At 39.9% G+C, this 19,035-nt stretch overlaps 1 protein-coding gene and 1 long non-coding RNA gene across 2 annotated transcripts in view; one reads left to right on the top strand and one right to left on the bottom strand.

The window, feature by feature from the left end:
- LOC112443004 (uncharacterized) overlaps positions 1-19,035 on the bottom strand; it is a 118,063-nt gene that overhangs the window by 38,088 nt on the left and 60,940 nt on the right. The gene's annotated exons all lie outside the window — the stretch shown is intronic.
- Positions 1-19,035, top strand: part of GHR (growth hormone receptor) — a gene marked incomplete at its 5' end in the record, with an annotated part of 173,669 nt that overhangs the window by 136,460 nt on the left and 18,174 nt on the right. The window contains 4 exon segments of the mRNA NM_176608.1: positions 6,902-7,062; positions 11,386-11,564; positions 16,074-16,239; positions 18,401-18,491. Coding sequence (NP_788781.1) covers positions 6,902-7,062; positions 11,386-11,564; positions 16,074-16,239; positions 18,401-18,491 — 597 coding nt within the window.

Raw genomic sequence — 19,035 nt, 5'->3', positions numbered from 1 at the left:
CTTTTCACCTTGCTAATAGTTTCCTTTGATGTGCAGAAACTTTTAAGGTTAATTAGGTCCCATTTGTTTATTTTTGTTTTTATTTCCAATATTCTGGGAGGTGGGTCATAGAGGATCCTGCTGTGATGTATGTCGGAGAGTGTTTTGCCTATGTTCTCCTCTAGGAGTTTTATAGTTTCTGGTCTTAAGTTTAGATCTCTAATCCATTTTGAGTTTATTTTTGTGTATGGTGTTAGAAAGTGTTCTAGTTTCATTCTTTTACAAGTGGTTGACCAGATTTCCCAGCACCACTTGTTAAAGAGATTGTCTTTAATCCATTGTATATTCTTGCCTCCTTTGTCAAAGATAAGGTGTCCATATGTGTGTGGATTTATCTCTGGGCTTTCTATTTTGTTCCATTGATCTATATTTCTGTCTTTGTGCCAGTACCATACTGTCTTGATAACTGTGGCTTTGTAGTAGAGCCTGAAGTCAGGTAGGTTGATTCCTCCAGTTCCATTCTTCTTTCTCAAGATCGCTTTGGCTATTCGAGGTTTTTTGTATTTCCATACAAATTGTGAAATTATTTGTTCTAGCTCTGTGAAGAATACCGTTGGTAGCTTGATAGGGATTGCATTGAATCTATAAATTGCTTTGGGTAGTATACTCATTTTCACTATATTGATTCTTCTAATCCATGAACATGGTATATTTCTCCATCTATTAGTGTCCTCTTTGATTTCTTTCACCAGTGTTTTATAGTTTTCTATATATAGGTCTTTAGTTTCTTTAGGTAGATATATTCCTAAGTATTTTATTCTTTCCGTTGCAATGGTGAATGGAATTGTTTCCTTAATTTCTCTTTCTGTTCTCTCATTATTAGTGTATAGGAATGCAAGGGATTTCTGTGTGTTGATTTTATATCCTGCAACTTTACTATAGTCATTGATTAGTTCTAGTAATTTTCTGGTGGAGTCTTTAGGGTTTTCTATGTAGAGGATCATGTCATCTGCAAATAGTGAGAGTTTTACATCTTCTTTTCCAATTTGGATTCCTTTTATTTCTTTTTCTGCTCTGATTGCTGTGGCCAAAACTTCCAAAACTATGTTGAATAGTAATGGTGAAAGTGGATGTTGAGTTTTAAACCAGCTTTTTCCACTCTCCTCTTTCACTCTCATCAAGAGGCTCTTTATTTCCTCTTTGCTTTCTGCCATTAGGGTGGTGTCATCTGCATATCTGAGGTTTTGATATTTCTCCCGGCAATTTTGATTCCAGCTTGTGCTTCATCCAGCCCAGCATGTCGCATGATGTACTCTGCATATAGTTAAATAAGCAGGGTGATAATATACAGCTTTGACGTACTGTTTCCCAATTTGGAACCAGTCCATTGTTCCATGTCCAGTTCTAACTGTTGCTTCTTGACCTGCATACAGGTTTCAAAGCAGCCAGGTAAGGTGGTCTGGTATTCCCATCTCTTTAAGACTTTTCCACAGTTTGTTGTGAGCCACACAGTCAAAGACTTTAGCGTAGTCAATAAAACAGAAGTAGAGTTTTTTTCTGAACTCTCTTGCCTTTTCTATGATCCAACTGATGTTGGCAATTTGATCTCTGGTTCATCTGCCTTTTTAAAATCCAGCTTGAACATCTGGAAGTTCTCAGTTCATGTACCATTGAAGCCTGGCTTGGAGAATTTTGAGCATTACTTTGCTAGCATGTGAAATGAGTGCAATTGTGCAGTAGTTTGAATATTCTTTGGCATTGCCTTTCTTTGGGATTGGAATGAAAATTGACCTTTTCCAGTCTTGTGGCCACTGGTAAGTTTTACATATTTGCTGGCATATTGAGTGCAACACTTTCACAGCATCATCTTTTAGGATTTGAAATAGCTCAACTGGAATTCTATCACCACCAATAGCTTTGTTCATAGTTACACTTCCTAAGGTCCACTTGACTTCGCACTCCAAGATGTCTGGCTTTAGGTGAGTGTTCACACCATCATGGTTATCTGGGTCCTGAAGATCTTTTCTGTACAGTTCTTCTGTGTATTCTTGCCACCTCTTAATATGTTCTGCTTCTGTTAGGTCCATACCATTTCTGTCCTTTTTTGTGCCCATCTTTGTGTGAAATGTTCCCTTGGTATCTAATTTTCTTGAAGAGATCTCTAGTCTTTCCCATTCTATTGTTTTCCTCTATTTCTTTGCATTGTTCACTTAGGAAGGCTTTCTTGTCTCTCCTTGCTATTCTTTGGAACTGTGCGTTTAGATGGGTATATCTTTCCTTTTCTCCTTTGCCATTCACCTGTCTTTTTTTCTCAGCTATTTACAAGGCCTCCTCAGACAGCTGTTTTGCATTTTTGCATTTCTTTTTCTCAGGGATGGTTTTGATCACCACCTTCTGTACAATGTTATGAACCTCGAGCCCAAATAGCCCAGCACTATTTATCTGGAAAGGGTAGAATTGATGGGATTAGGAGTATTCAGAATATTAGTATTTGGAGAAGGCAATGGCACTCCACTCCAGTACTCTTGCCTGGAAAATCCCATGGATGGAGGAGCCTGGTAGGCTGCAGTCCATGGGGTCGCTAGGAGTCGGACACGACTGAGCGACTTCACTTTCACTTTTCACTTTCATGCTTTGGAGAAGGAAATGGCAACCCACTCCAGTGTTCTTGCCTGGAGAATCCCAGGGACAGGGGAGCCTGGTGGGCTGCCATCTCTGGGGTCGCACAGAGTCGGACATGACTGAAGCGACTTAGCAGCAGTAGCAGGGCTGCACCTAGTAGAGTATACACATGTGGGGCTTTGCATCACCTGCTTACAGGAAGAGGCAGATACAGATGCACTTTCTGGCTCCAGTCACTGTTTCTTGGAAAGCAGTTCCCAGGTACCTCCTGGAACCATAGAATCACAACTCCCCGTCCCTGGCACACAATTGAAACTGTGACCCGAAGTCATCCAGAGGCAGAGTAGTGGAGGCAGGGAGGAGTGAGATGGGGCCACTGCACTCCAGGCCTGGCCTTGGTAGCTAAAGCACCAGGGAATCTAACCAGGTCAGGCTGGTCCACAGGACAGGCCCAGGCTGCATGCTTGGCTGGCTCTGTTTCCAGCCAGGTGAGCCAGTGGAAGAGGCAGCCAATTCAGAACAGTCTGTGCCACCCTGTGACGGGACCATGCCAGGTTCAGCCTCGGAGCTGGGCTGGGACTCTGCAGGAATGCAAATTGCAGTCCTGGTGAAAAGGGGCCTCTAGGAGTCTGTCAGCCTGCTCTGCTCTCAGCCTGTTCCTGCAGATGCCTCATTTCCAAAGAAGTGGGCGGGTGAAGACTTGTTCCCAAAGGCTATATATCCCCACCCCCACAAACACCCCCTCAACAAATTATCCTGGTTTTTGACAAGAAAGTTCATTTGCCCTGCCAGGTTGTAGAGGAAATTAGAAAGGAAAATGAGCAGTGTTACTTAAAAAAGAAAAAGAAAATGTTAAATATTAAGCCTAAAACACATGATCTGGATGGCTTGAAAACAGTTGCCCTTAGGACATAAATGATGGTTTGTTTGGGTTTTTTTGTCTTCCAGTTAGGTACCTTTAGGTGGAAAGCACATCTTCTGCTCTTTATTCTGATTTTTATGGATAGGCTCTTTCTAGAGTTCTCAGCCCTGTTTCACAAGCCAGTCTGGGAACAAACCTAAAGCACTTAAGTCTTGGGACTAAAAGAAGGAGAGAGTAGCTTTTAGAAATGGGCTTTGGTCATCTGTAGAGAAATTCAACCCAGTGAAGGCAGGCAACAGAGCATCTGTGTTGTGTGTCCATTTGGCATTTGTCTAAATTTAACAGTTTAAAAATAAGTTTTAAGTATGTATTTAAAATAAAATTCAACTTCAGTTAATGAGGGAGGGGGTTGGGAGTTGTGTTTTGAAGTGGCTCTTCCTGATCCATTGTGCTTTAGAGAAGTACTTTAAGTTGTTTGTTCTGTGGAGCTAATGGGTTGGAGATAATCTAAACAGGGCTTTTCATACCATCCCTTGGGGACCAGGTTGCTGACAGGCCAGAGTTGAGACACTGCATGCCATACACAGAGCTCATCTCCCATTACCAATCCAGACCTGCTAAGCACCGGCCTACGTCTTCAGAACGTTTTCATACTGACTTTAATACTGTCAATTTGTTAAATACATTTGACTATTATACAAAACTTGACTCCTTAACTATTATATGAAAATCTCATTCCCTAGGCAATCTTGTAAAACCATTCTCTTTTACTACACTCGTATTTATTTTTGAAAGTCTATCAAGATAAACTATACCATAGTGCAGTGACCTACCTATCCGTATTTTTCTATCTTTTTCCTATTCTGAACACACACACACACACAGTTTATCTTTCCTTCTACCCTCTACCCCCTTAATTTTCCCATTGGAGATGAATCTCCCTCTCATCCAAGGATATGGAACTTTTAAGAGCCTCAGCCAGAAATTAAGGAACAGTCCACTGTCCATGTTAATCCCAAGTTCTTTCCAACAGCTGATGAGCAGCTGTCTCAAGGACCCCTTGATATTACATAAGTGTCCTCCTAGCGCCAAACAGACCAGCTTGGGAAACAGCTGTAAAGAAGAAAATGTGTGTCTTCTCCCAGCTTCTCATCCCTTTCTTCCAGTCCCTGCCCTTGCACAGCCTGTGGGGTCCTTCTTGTCTCCTGCTGCCAAGCACCCACTCCCTAGAGCGATGCTCACAGACCTCCACAGCCTGGCCCGCCAGCCACAAGCACCTCAGGGACACAAGGTCATTCCTTCCCGCTTCTGCCTCAGCCACACGTTACCTGCTTTATGTCTCCTTGATTTGTAAAACACCCTCTCAGCCTAGTGAAGAGTAAGTAAATAATGAATGACGCCATCTAAGTAGCAATTCTAATTTAAGAAAGTTTTGCCCAGTGATTCCACTGCCTCTGTTCCCTCTCTTCCTTCCCCTATTGCCACCTTTTAAACTTTTACCCTTCTTCAAGATTGCTAAGAGTACCTCACTCACCCCGAAGCCGCCCATGAATGGTCATGGCAATCATTCTCTTTTCTAACTCCAGTGAGCACCACATATGAACACTTGCCCACTCTGCTCTGTAATATGGTTTCTCGTCATTCCCCCGAGGCTGAAGTATTTCTTTAGACACACATGACTCCCCTGTATATATCAAGCACAATATTTTATGTATAATTGATGCTTATGAAACACTCATGTCCTGAATAAAGGAGACCAAAAAAAAAAGTACTCAGTGGATAATTTCTGAGTCGCCTTCTAGCCTGAAAGTAGGGATCAAGGCCCATTAATCCTTATGGCCACACAGTGCTAGTGTCAGATATGATACCTGCAGAGTGCTTGCATAGGAGGCACCCAAAGATGACTTGCTGAATTTACTCATTCAGGCAGGCAGGCAGATGGGAGGTTGGAGGAGAGCTGTGTCACATTCTCTCACATATTGCTGCTGGGATGGACTTGAGTCTGAGCCATCTTTTGATTGCTCTGCATTTTTGTTCAGGTCCCCTTGGCAGCTGATCAGGGTGAATCCTTTCCCCAAACTCCGACATCCTCCCCCAGTGACCTTCCTGCCATCTCTTTTCCATTCGACATCAGTTCTGCTGTTTTTTTTTTTTTTTCTTAGTTTTATTTTTAAACTTTACAATATTGTATTAGTTTTGGCTCCAGTTTCGTCCACCTCATTAGAACTGATTCAAATGTATTCTTTTTAATGGCTGAGTAATACTCCATTGTGTATATGTACCACAGCTTTCTTATCCATTCATCTGCTGTTGTTTTAAGTCATCGAGGTAAATAATGCTTTCTGTAGAATGGGGTGGAGGTGAGTAACTCTAGGGTGGACCTTAGATATGGAGGTATAGCTTTTCTGATTTCTTCAGTGTTCTCCATGTGTCCATCTGTCATCTGTGACTTGTTTCATTTGTTCTTATCTGATCCAAGATACAGAAAAGGATGAGCTCATTCTTTGTGGAGAAACACTCACAAAGGAACTGATAGGTAAACACATTGATTCAATACAGCCCCATTTTTGTTTTTTCCATTCTTTTTATATTATAATTAAATGTCCATTCCCATTTACAAAATGGACAAGAAAAATGCTTTCTTAGTTTGGAGAATTTTTTTTAATTTCTGGTCTGGGTTTTAAATTTCTTTGGTTTCTTCTATGAGTAGAGGGGGAAAGGCTAGGAGTCCCGTGTTTCTTAAAGGTTACCTGGATGTCCAGCATGTTTGAAATGTTACCATGGCTCTTTGTTTAAGAAAAGATATCAGGAATATGGGAAGGAGTTCAAGGCATCAGGAAAACTCCCACCCTCCACTGCCAAGCACAGGACAACCTTGCAGAGGAGATGGACATAAGATGCAGTGGTTCAGAGTAGGGTGGTAGCTGATTTTCCTCTTCAGGACCACCCACATCTCACTGTCACTCAACTTGGAGAACACCATCCATGTGTCGCCTCAGTTTCTTCCGCCATGAGTTCGGGAAATACCCAGGTCTAAAGACTCAGCTGTTCGCTGGGATTCTCTATAGTTTAGGAGTTGATTCTGCAGTGTTTTAATAAAAGAATATTTTTAAACCTCTGTAAGCCTCAGAACTTTCATCTGTAAGATGGGGAAAGTACCTACCAATGAATCACTTAAATTAGGAGCTGGCACCTTATATGCAGTCAACGAAGGGATACTTTTACTATAGACAGACATGCCAAAAGGCCTCCTCTCAGTCTGCAGACACTGATCGTCAGTCCACAGATGTGCTAGTCCTTGGAAATGGTACCACTAAGATACTTGCTCATAAAATACTCGTGTCCTGGTTTATTGAATGTGACTCTTAAGCAGCTTGCTTTGAATGGCACTATTGCATGATTTGGGGAACAATTCTTCCTTTTTACCCTCCATTTCAGGGACATTCAAGAATGGAAAGAATGCCCCGATTACGTCTCTGCTGGTGAAAACAGCTGTTACTTTAATTCGTCTTATACCTCTGTGTGGACCCCCTACTGCATCAAGCTAACTAGCAATGGCGGTATTGTGGATCATAAGTGTTTCTCTGTTGAGGACATAGGTAAATCACAGGTTTGTGTTTTATTTGACATGGCTTTAGATTACATAAGCGGGGAAGGCTGCAAAGTCCAAGTGCATGCAAGTAGGAAGACTTTGCCATTGCATTGCATTGCATTCTCTGGGTGGATGGAAGTCTCCTTTATAGCACATGAGATAAGCTGGCGAACAAGAAAGGGCGGGGGAGCTCAGGTTGGCTCTAATATAGAACAATCTGGCAGGAGGTTTATAAAGGGAAGAATAGGAGTCTTATGGAGTCTTTTCCTTGAGAAGGTCTCTGAATGCCAGTTTGTATTCTTGTGTGGCACTACAAGGAAGAAACTCAATGCACTCTTAAGATTCCTTCTCTCCTCATGATCTGGTATGATGATTATATTCAGCTCTACTGAAATACATTGGCCTTGATCTCTGGCATTCCTATCATAAATGCCTATATTTTCTTTAGGTTTCCCAGGTGGCGCTAGTGGTAAAGAACTTGCCTGACTATGCAGGAGATGCAAGAGACACAGGGTCAATCTCAGGGTCAGGAAGATCTCCTGGAGAAGGAAATGGCAACCCAGTCCAGTATTCTTGCCTGGAGAATCCCACAGACAGATGAGCTTGGTGGGCTACAGTCCAAGATTTTCTTTGCCACAAGGCATAATCATTCTGGAATTTTACATTGGCAAAACAGCCAAAATCAGTTTAAAGGCATGTTTATAAGATCTCAAAACAAACACTGGAGAAATCAGTTCAGTGAACTAAGTGAAAGATTCAGGCAGCTTATCCCTTGCCCACCATGTGGACATAGGGGAAATGAAACAAGACAAAGAACCATAATTGGAATATTCGTGTTTGTACTATAATAGTATAAACAGCTAAATAGAATCACAAAAGGACCATAAGTAGCTGACACTGATGCCTCGCATCTATCCACAAAGCTTGTTTGTTGCTTACAGGAACTCCTTGGAGCCTCACTTAGATGTGCTGTTCTTGTGTGTGGTTTCCAGGCTGGAAGAGACCGAGAGAGGGAGGGTGGAAGATGCAGATAGAAACAAGTAAATCTGATTGACTGTGGAGGGAGAAGATTGAAAAAAATGTAAAAAGCAGAAGATAACCTGTCTGCATGGTTTAAAGAAACTATTGAATCCAGAGAAGCTATCAGTACTTGAATATATGCCCTAAATTTAGTCATTTAGTCTAATGACTAAATGGGTAGGAGAAAGAATACAGTATCAAAGACTTGTGTTCTAAACCTGTCCTGCCAGTAGCCACCCGACTCGTTCACTTGGCTGATTTTCACTGAGTGCCTGGCTCCTGGCTGGGTGTGTTGGCTACAAAATGAGTAAGACACAGTCAAGTGGGGAAAGCAGGCATGTTTACAAATAATTGAGATACGGCCAGTAGGTGCTGGCCTTGAGGTGTGTGGAATGCACAGCAAGCCGAAGTGGTGGCCAGAGGTGTGAATGATTGACTGGGCCTGAGGGATGAGAAAGGGCTGCGCGGAGATGGTGACAGTTCAGTTACTTCTTAAAGCCTCAGCAGGAGTTGCCGGGTATACAAGATGGACAGTGTCTGCTAATGGCTACTGAGTTCCAAAAGTGATAGCACGGAATAGTCACAGACTCAGGAGCGGTTTGGCAGGCCTGACTGGTTGACCAGAGGAATCATCAGTGATTCTGTGTGCCCCACAAAGGAACCTAGACTTTACCTGACTGCCCAGGGGTACACTTGAGGATGTTTAAGCAGGGAAATGACCTCAGGATATTTACAAAGCATGTACCATAAATCAGGTATGCTAACTGTGCTAGATGGGTTCTATTATAATTTTCATATTACAGATGGTGAAACTGATCCCCAAAGCAGTTCAATGTCTAGCCCAAGGTCAGAACTACTGGTAGGCAGAGCTGAGATTTGCACGTAGGCAGCATAACTCCAGAGCCCACGCTCTTAACCTCAAAGGCATAGTGTGTATGTATACGTGTGCACGCATGCATGCAAAGTTGCTTCCGTTGTATCCGACTCTTTGCAACCCTGTGGACTGTAGCCCACCAGGTTCCTCTGTCCATGGGATTCTCCAGGCAAGAATACTGGAGTAGGTTGCCATGCCCTCCTCGAAGGGATCTTTCTAACCCAGGGATCAAACCCACATCTCTTATGTCTCCTGTGTTTGGGGGCAAGTTCTTTACCACTAGCGCCACCTGGGAAGCCAGAGAGTATTGTACTAACATCTCAGGGAAATTCATCTTGCTGCAGTATAGAGGGTAGATTAGAATAGCACAGACTAGATTAGAAGGCTTTGTGATAATCAAGGCAAAAGATGATGACAGGCAGGGTTACCGTGATAGCAGGGAGGGAGGGAGCTGAGAATGAGAGACAGCAAAGAACTGGGGTGACCCTATAGCTCTGAAGATGCTGATCACAAGCTTCATCTTCCTTGTGTATTATGCATGTACTCTACTAGACCTCTCAGGGCTGGTCTTTGGATTTAAAGTCGTATATGACTTAGGTGTCTGTCATTTGTTCAGTTTATTCTGCGCTTCTTTGAGTCTCTTCCTTGGGCCAGGCAGTGTTCTAGGTGCTAGAGGCAGGAAGTGTCTGTACCAGGGGGACATTTTCTCAGTGCGGGTGGAAGGAGACCATGCTGGGAGGAAAGACAATGTGGAAAAATAGGAGAGGCTGCAGTGGGAGCATTATCACACACAGCCTCATTGAGACAGAGACACTTGAGTAAAGAAGGAAATGAGAAAACAGTCCCATGTCTATCTGATGGAAGAGGGCATAGACAGGGTAAAGATCTGGAGGTGGAAGCACACCTTTGCTCACTCAAGGAAGAGCGTGGGGTTAGTGGAAGGACACACGGAGAGGGAAGAGGAGCATGATCATAAACCAGATCCTGGAGATCAGAGGGTCAAAGCTATGGCACCCTTTAAGCTTTGGTGTGACTTTGACTTTCGTCTGGAGATAGGAAGCCTTTAGAAAGCTTTAAATGATGAGCAATGTGATCTAACTTAAGTGTTAGGATGACCAGCATGTCCACAGTGTTGAGGATTGTATCGAGAATAAACTGAAGGGGGACATGGACCACAGGAAGAGACTAGTTAGGAGGCTAATGCTTCAAAACAAAATGATAACGGCTAGGACCAGGTAAGAGCAGAGCAGGTGAAGAGAAGTGGGTAGATTCTGGAAATATCTTGGAATTACAGCTGACAGAATGTGAGGTGACGGGGGGGAAAAAAGTGAGTCAAGGAAGGGTTCACCATTTTCATCCTGCAGGAATGGAGTCATCATTAACAGAATTAGGGAAGGTGGAAGAGGAGCAGGTTACAGGCAGAAGACTAGAAGAGAGATGGTTGTTATTATGCTCATCATGGTGGTACTGGGCATTCTCAAAAGGGACCCTGTTCTATATCCTCTATTAAAAGTGCGGGAGAGGTGGGGGTGTGGGTAAGATGCAACATGAGTAATAAGTTTGAAAAAATTTCCCTTTAAAAATATTTTTATAGTTCAGTCATATAAAGCGTTAAGCTTTGGTTTTCAGAACTCATCAATCCCCAGCAAAACTGGAAAGATGAGGTGTAGGTATCATTATGCGGCATATGTAGCTTAGCCATTTTGCAAATCCCTCCAATTTAATTTCCAAAATGTGGTCATGACTAATCAAATTGGGACTTTCTCTGTTTTTTTAAAAAGTAGTATCCACTCCACAGAAGTCAATAGCATGCAGTTAAGTGAAACACAGAAAACACTGACTCATCACCATCTGAGATCAGTGTAACGCCCTCCTCCTATACCTGAAGAAATGATCACATGGGGCCAGGAAGACAAATGAAGGGGTATTTACCAAGTGTTCTGAAGGACTGTGCTTCTGTAGCAGTGCAGAAATAAATGAGAAAGAAAATTTAAAAGGCCTTACCCCAGGTAACATACAGAAGAAAAAAGACTTCTCCACCCCTCGCTCCAAAATGACCACACGTTTAAATACACTTGGGTCTTTCTGACTCTCTATTCCTTTCAGTTCGGGGTTAAAGTGAATTCCTTTGCCAAAATCCCAAAGTATTCATCTTATCAGAGCCAAAAGAAATGCAAAATGTGACAGATCTTCAAGAATGGCTATAGATCAGATTTTAAACTCAAAAAGGAATTTTTTATAGGGGCTTTTTTTTTCAGTTAATAACAGGTCATCCTTAATTTTAAAAATGATACTCTGCCATAAAGTGGAAGTGTAATGATGGGAATATTGGAAGAATCGAGAATAATGTATGAAGTAACTTAGTCGTCTTCGGAAAAATGCATTCCACTAACATCAAGCTATGTCTGTGTACTAATTCTCTGCTGAAATGCACAGTACAACCAGATCCACCCGTTGGCCTCAACTGGACTCTACTGAACATCAGTTTGACAGAGATTCATGCCGACATCCTAGTGAAATGGGAACCACCACCCAATACAGATGTTAAGATGGGATGGATAATCCTGGAGTATGAACTGCACTATAAAGAACTAAATGAGACCCAGTGGAAAATGGTAAGATATTATTACATCTCACATTGAAAAACCCTTTGACTCTTCTTTTTTGTGTTCAACAACCCCTCTCATTTCTAATTAGACTTTCTTTTGACTTAATACCACATATCCCAGTTCTAATTTCTTATTTGAGAAAAATGGATATAATCACTAAAATTTCATGTTGGAATTCTTTAAGACAGCAGATGCTTACATGGAGTTTTATATGGAAACCTACGGAAGAAAAGGAAAATGATTTCTCCACTCATCACTGGTGTCCGGTCTAACCTTATAATAATATCACATTCTCTAGTCACTCAGCTATCTGTGAGGATGTGGCTAAACATGGGAAAGGTTATGATCAAGGTCAGTAGTGAGCTGTGGCTAAATATTCGCCCAGGATTTTAGTTGCCACTGTTCAGCAGACTCCCACTAAAATAAGTTCTTCAGTGACTCCACGAGGGAAACAAAGGGAGGGAACTGATCCCCTAGAGTTTCAGAAGGATGTTTTGTCACATACCCCAGGGAGAATCAAGCTAAGAGGTTTTTACTTAGGCAAGTAGCCTGGTACTGGGTTGACCTCTGAACTCCTCACTTCCTTGCCAAGGGCATGGGAACTGGGCACTGAGATAAATTCCACATGGCACACAAGAAGAAGAAAAGCAGGATTATCATGCTGCTTTCAATGTAACCAACTCTAAATCAGTTTAACCACAGCCACAGGCCTGGCCAAGCCAAGTGGTTTCTGGCCAGTCACCAGGTTGTGCCCAGCATCCTGGCATGGCCTCACTCCTAGAATTGAGACACCAGGCCCTGTCCATTCAGTGAACTGCTGAAAACGGAGCCAGTTTTGTCATTACAGGAAAGTTAAGTTTAGAGCACTATGAACAGTTAAATATTGGCTTCAAGGTTCTGTTTGTGGAATCATTCTAATTTAGATATCTGTTCCATAACTTGGTACAGAAAAGTTTGGCTGGATACTGAGTCAAACAAGGTATTCTAAATTCAAACTTCAGTCAAACATTTATTCAGCGGTATTGAAATAACTAGTATACACAAAGCACCGTGCTGGGCACCCCAGGGCAGCATTTTCCCAAAGTGTAAATTTTGAACCCTCAAGGGTCCCTGGGACTCTTTCAGGGAGTCCACAGGGTCAAGACTATTTCCATAATAACACTAGAATGTTCTTTCCTTTTTTGACTGCATTGATTTACACAGGTGGTACAAAAGCAATGGTGGAAACACTGCTGCTGCCTTCACACAAATCAGGGCAATAACTCCAGACTATACCGGTAGTCACTATGCTCTGCACCACTCTGTACTCACAGAAAAGAAATGGAAGCAGGCGAGGTGGGGGAGGCAGATGTCCTTGACGAAGCAGTACATATGTTTCTAAGTTTATTAAATCATGATTTCTGACTATGTAGCTTTTTCATATTCTGTGTACGCATAAAGCACTTTGGCTGCATTCGGAGCTGTGGATGGTTATTTTGAGCAAAGGCATTTAAATACCCGAGTTCCTGCTTGAACTAGCTGCTTTTTGCTTGGAACACCATTTTTACTTTGAAGGAACAACTGGTAAACTGATAGATGACTTTTCATATTTGAGTTGGCAAATATTTGGCAAATAGTTCTTGGAAAAGAATAAAGTGAGCTTAACACTTCAAGAAAAACAATTGACAGTATTTGTTGCCAGTGAGAAAATTTGAGCTGTCAAGGTTAAGTTAAAATTTTGGAAAACTTCGCCATCTGCAGCTGTGAGCTTGAGAGTGTTCCCAACCTTTGAAGATCTGATGCGATCAATGGTGATCTTAGCAAAAGTGGTTTTTTTTTTTTTTTAAATATTGTATAATGAAATGTGTGAACAGGTAGAAAATCTGCATAACTCAGTGAGTGATATTTTCCAAGTGACCAATACATGCTGTAACCAAACGACGAATGGAGAAATGATGCATTCAAAATACTAGTTGCAATGGTGGATTTTAATATAAAGAAGTGTGAAAGATTTATTGACATGGTTTCAGATTTCACACTGCAACTAACCTTTAAGAAAATACTACTTACTGAGTTTTTTTGTTGGTGGTGGTGTTAAGGAAGAATATATATAATTAGCTGAAACAGCTATTAAAAGCTCTCTTCCATTTTCTCACTATATATCTGTGAGATCAAGTTTTATTCATGCACCTTAACCAAAATCACACATCCTAACACAGTTTTAATTCAGAAGCAAATGTAAAAATATAAGCATCTTCTACTAAGCCAGATAGTAAAGAGATTTGCAAAAATGTGAAACAATGTCATTTTTTCACTATAATTTTATTATTTCAGAAAGTACAATTCTTATAAAAATATATGAACATAAAATCAGTTTATCATCATTTTGAAATTAGTATTTTTGAAATTCTCAGTAATAAATCCATGATACTTATAAGTTTGGTCATTTGCAAGGGTCTCAGAGTTGCCATGAGTATCAAGGACCCATCTATGACAACTGACCTTTCTTAAAGAACTTATGATCTAGTTGGTTGTAAAAACAAGAGGCATAAGCATTAAAAAAAAAAAAAAGGATTGTAAGTCAAGGGGGAAAAAGCTAATGTGTGTTACTTATATCAGGAATTTACCATTTGACAACATTGAATTTAGTATTAATATGCCCATTTTTTTAATTAAACACATTTTGAATATAATAGTAATTCTAATGACCATGTAGTTGCTTACAAGTATCTACCTGCTAAACCAATTGTGTTTTTGAATTTTGGGGGTTGTTTTTTTAAGACTTAATGAGTGGCATAGAATTATCCACAACATGTGGGTCATCTCTTGAGTACACACTGAAAAAGCAAATGCTGAAAGTGTTAGTCATTCAGTTGTATGGCAACTCTGTGGACTGTAGCCTGCCAGACTCCTCTGTCCATGGAATTTCCCAGGCAAGAATACTGGAGTGGGTTGCCATTCCCTTCTCTATATACCTGATATTGTGCTGGGCTTCAGAAATGTAAAGAGAATGAAAGCATTGTTTTCTCCCAGGGAATATGCGGTATAATATAGAAATTTGAGCGATGAATTAAAAGAAGTAATACGTGTATTCTCAGGCAGGATGGAGTAGGGAAAACTGCCAGAAAAGACTTAGAATATCAGCAGTACTTGCACTGAGAATTAGCCAAGAATAGGTGTTCCCTCATAGGCAGGTGACAGGGGTCAGGGCAGGATTAGTTATGTGAGCAAATCTGAATTTGGTGTGGCTGCTGTGGAGGGCTGAGGGAAGATGAAGAGGGGGCCGTAGATTGCATCACTCAGCCCCTTTGGGATTTTGTTATTAATGAAACCTGTAAAGAAATAATATATTGGTGATGGTGACAGAGAAATGTAGGGCTTCAAGAACAGTAAATAGAATTTTTAAGAAAAATAAAAAGTTTAATATTCAGAAGCATTTCAAGTACATAAATATTCCATGTATTAAGCTTCTATAAAAGATCAAACTAACCATTCTGTGTACATGGGGGGAAAAAAAGAGGTACTTTGTGAGTAGAAACTAACTGTAGCGAAAGGAAATTTGTTTTAGAAGCTAAAGGTCCAGCTTCTAACTTAACAAATTATGAGAATCTTATTTGTGTGAATAACCCAGGCTGTTGAAAAAGAATGTTCCTGGTTTTCCTATAAATGGGAGCAAGATGTTCTACCTGAAAATATATAAAAAGCATATATTGACTACTTACTTTGAATATTTGACTTGAAGGAAAACCCCATCATTAGTCGTGTCTTCCTCTTTGATAGCAACATGTCTGAGAATCTCACCTGCCTTCCCTGGGAAAGTAAAGGAATGGCCTGGCCTTCAGGACTGCGGGATCCTGATGTTTGTTACCAAAGGCCTCTAGTGACTTTTCTTCATAGATTTTGAATAGCATATATTTTTGAGATGGCTTTAAGCCTTATAGAACAAGCTGATAGAATTATTTGAAACTTTAAGACAACTGATTTTTCTAGAACACTTTACAATTCTGTGATCATATGAATGACTACCCAGGATTTCCAAAGAACAGATATAGACATAGAGAATAGGAAATATGTTTGGTTTTTACTGTCCTGATGTCTTTACATAACAATGTAATATTCCAAAGGGTAGGCAGTGTGTCTGTAATCTTCTTTATAATTCTGCCATCCTCTATAATAATTCTATTATGCTTTGATCTTAGGAGAATATCTGACAGCCTAATGCAAGAATAGAGATGCATTTCTTTTAACAAGTCTATTATATCTTTGGGTTTATAACAGAACTAATTTGAGGACTGTGATTTATTTAACAAAGTGACTTTTTTACCATTTTTAAATTGAAGTGTAGTTAATTTACAATGTGTTACTAAGTTACTTACTTAGATCTTTCTCTAAATAGCAAACTCCAGGAGTGCATTTTAAAGTATTTCCTACTTTCCAGAAATTCATTTTGAATAAAAATGCAGAAGCACCTCATGGAGCTTATTGCATTGAGTTGTTGACTCTCTAACCAGTAAGTTTTATATTTTGTCTTGAAAGATGGACCCTTTAATGGTAACATCAGTTCCGATGTACTCGTTGAGACTGGATAAAGAGTATGAAGTGCGTGTGAGAACCAGACAACGAAACACTGAAAAATATGGCAAGTTCAGTGAGGTGCTCCTGATAACATTTCCTCAGATGAACCCATCTGCATGTGAAGAAGGTAAACCTAAGAGATTAAGGTGGCAGCCAACATGGTTTCTGTCAATACACAGGCATACATTCCCTATACTGTTAGAGTGTTGTCCAGATCAATATACATTAGCCTCAGTTTTCAGGATGAGGGACCTGGAGTTCACTACCTGTAACAAGTATTATCCATTACGAAAGAGGAAGGAGGATTTCACTTCTGAATTGTTCAGGAAAAGTCATGATGTAGGTGCAAGTTAAAGAGGAGAAGAGACACAAAGTTACTGATGGAGGAGAGTGGGGTGATAATTCCAGATAGAATTTCAGGTGATTCTTTTCTTTATATGTTTCTGTATTTCTAATATTTCGTTTGAGTTTGTTTTGCATTTATAATAATAAAAAAAGGTTTTTCAAATATACAGAGAAGAAATTCTGAATCTGGATGGATGGCTATCTATGTGGCTTCTAAGAGAAAGCCTAGTATTGAATCAGCATAAGTGGTCAATGGCAGGTGCTTATTGGTTTTAGAAAGTTGGTGTGTGGCTTTTATCTGGAGGAAGGCTTGATAAATCATGTGCTAGTTATGCTCAAGGGTGACATAGAATATTTGAAGATCCTATATAAAAGAAATGTAATTTTAAAATATAAACACAATTGTTTCTGCACATATGGTACAGGTAGAACCCATGATGCTATATAGCACAGGTGAAAATGTCTATAACACCATTTTTTCTAAGCTCTCCTCAGTAGGCTTGTTTCAGACAGTATTTGATATATGGAAATTCTGGCTTAAAAGTACATTTGCAATGTATGGCAAAACCAATACAATATTGTAAAGTAATTAGCCTCCAATTAAATAAATTTATAGTAAAAATTAAATTAAATTTTTAAGAAAAAGTATATCTGCCACATGCCCTTTATCGTGATGGCATTTAATTCACTTAAAGATTTTTTTAAACAACTTTTTACTTCTGTTAGAAAAGGAAAAAAAACTCTTGCTTTATATTATGTTCCTAAGTATATATCATTGATATAAAATTATAGATACCACAAAAACAAAAAAAATGGTATTCTCTCCCCCACTAATTCTTTATAACATGCATAATAGCTCCCTTGTAGATTTTAATATGTGAATAAGAAAATAAATAAAAGAATATCACAGCATAAAAGCTTTCTTTCAGTAAAGCAGTGTTATGGTAAAAGTGAAAAAAAGTGGGAAAGTGTTAGCTGCTCAGTCGTGTCCTACTCTTTGCCACCTCAAGGACTGTAGCCCACAAAGCCCCTCTGTCAGTGGGATTCTCCAGACAAGAATACTGGAGTGGGTACCCATTCCCTTCTCCAGGGGATCTTTCCCCACCTTGCAGGCAGATCCTTTACAGTCTGAGCCACCAGGGAAATTCCACCTTAAAAGTAGTCAACCTCTGCCACTGTGGCACTTGTTCTAAAGAAATGAAATAGAAGTTTTACAAACAGTCTCCCACAAATTTTCTATCAATTATACTAAAATATGAATCAATGGGCATGACTCAATGAACATGAGTTTGAGCAAACTCTGGCAGATAATGAAGGATAAGGAAGGCTGGCATGCTGCAGTTCATGGGGTTGCAAAGAGTCAGACATGACTTAGCAACTGAACAGCATTCTAAAATCTGAGAGTCCTAGTACTGATCTTCTGTCAAACAGTACTTTTTACGCTGTAAAAATGTACACCCTGCATATCTAAGAAGTTTTAATAATGATTCAAAAATACAACTTGGCCCCCATCTTTTTGATGGATCCTCAGTCTAGATCAGATCTAGATCTAAAGATCACATTAAAAAAAAAAAAGAATTGGACATTATTTAGGTAAAGTAGTATATTAACAAGCATCACTTTTCCCTCAAGCTAAAGCCTTTTAATGACACACCCTGAACACATAAGATGTTTAAAGCAGGTTGTTTATATAATAAACATGGATTGTGCTTAAATTGTATGCTGTTACTCTTTTTTTTTTGGTATACAAAAGGATCTGAAGAAGTGGATAGAGGTGTTCTTAGAAAATACTAAGTAATTGCATTCTATTTCAGTGGCTATCAAGTGAAATCATTGACTTTACTAGATGAATACAAATTAGGAAGTTTTATGTGGAACAGGAGAATGAGATATAAACTTCAACTGTTCATAGTTCTGTGAGATATTATTTTTGTGTTTTTCAGATTTCCAGTTTCCATGGTTCTTAATTATTATCTTTGGAATACTTGGGCTAGCAGTGACATTATTTTTACTCATATTTTCTAAACAGCAAAGGTAAGTGTGATATAACCTACTCTGATATGTTTTGCCAGTTATTTAGCAAATGTCCATGTTTCCATTTTTTGTTTGATGTTTTCTTTTGTGAATCCTGAGTGAAGTGTTTCATCAACCCAGTGAAACGTTATCGCTCTACATTTACATCTTTGTTGTGTCCACAGAGAGACAACACAGGTCTCAGTTTTATCTGGAAAGTTGCATAGGATGTTAAGAGGGTGAGGCTAGTGACTACATACCATGTGACATGCACCTTAAAGTTCCGCACTGATATTTATTCCAGGACCCAGAGGTAGCTTTGAGCAAAAATTTAAGTGGTGAACTAAAGCTACTAGATAATTCAGTCTAATAAAACCTTTCTTTAGACTTCATATGATACCAATCTTAAGTAAATTTGGGTTTATTTAAATTGGTTGGCTACTTACAGTTTGGTATTTTACCTTCTTTTGTCAGAGATAAAATTCTAAGTTTGAGGACACCATCCTGCATCCTCTTGCAGCCAGAAGGCAGGTTTCAGTTATTATTCTGCCACTGTTGTTTGAGT

This window comes from Bos taurus, chromosome 20, assembly GCF_002263795.3.
Source record: "Bos taurus isolate L1 Dominette 01449 registration number 42190680 breed Hereford chromosome 20, ARS-UCD2.0, whole genome shotgun sequence".
Classification (NCBI taxonomy): Eukaryota; Metazoa; Chordata; class Mammalia; order Artiodactyla; family Bovidae; genus Bos; species Bos taurus.
This window is presented reverse-complemented; position numbering and strand designations above follow the sequence as displayed.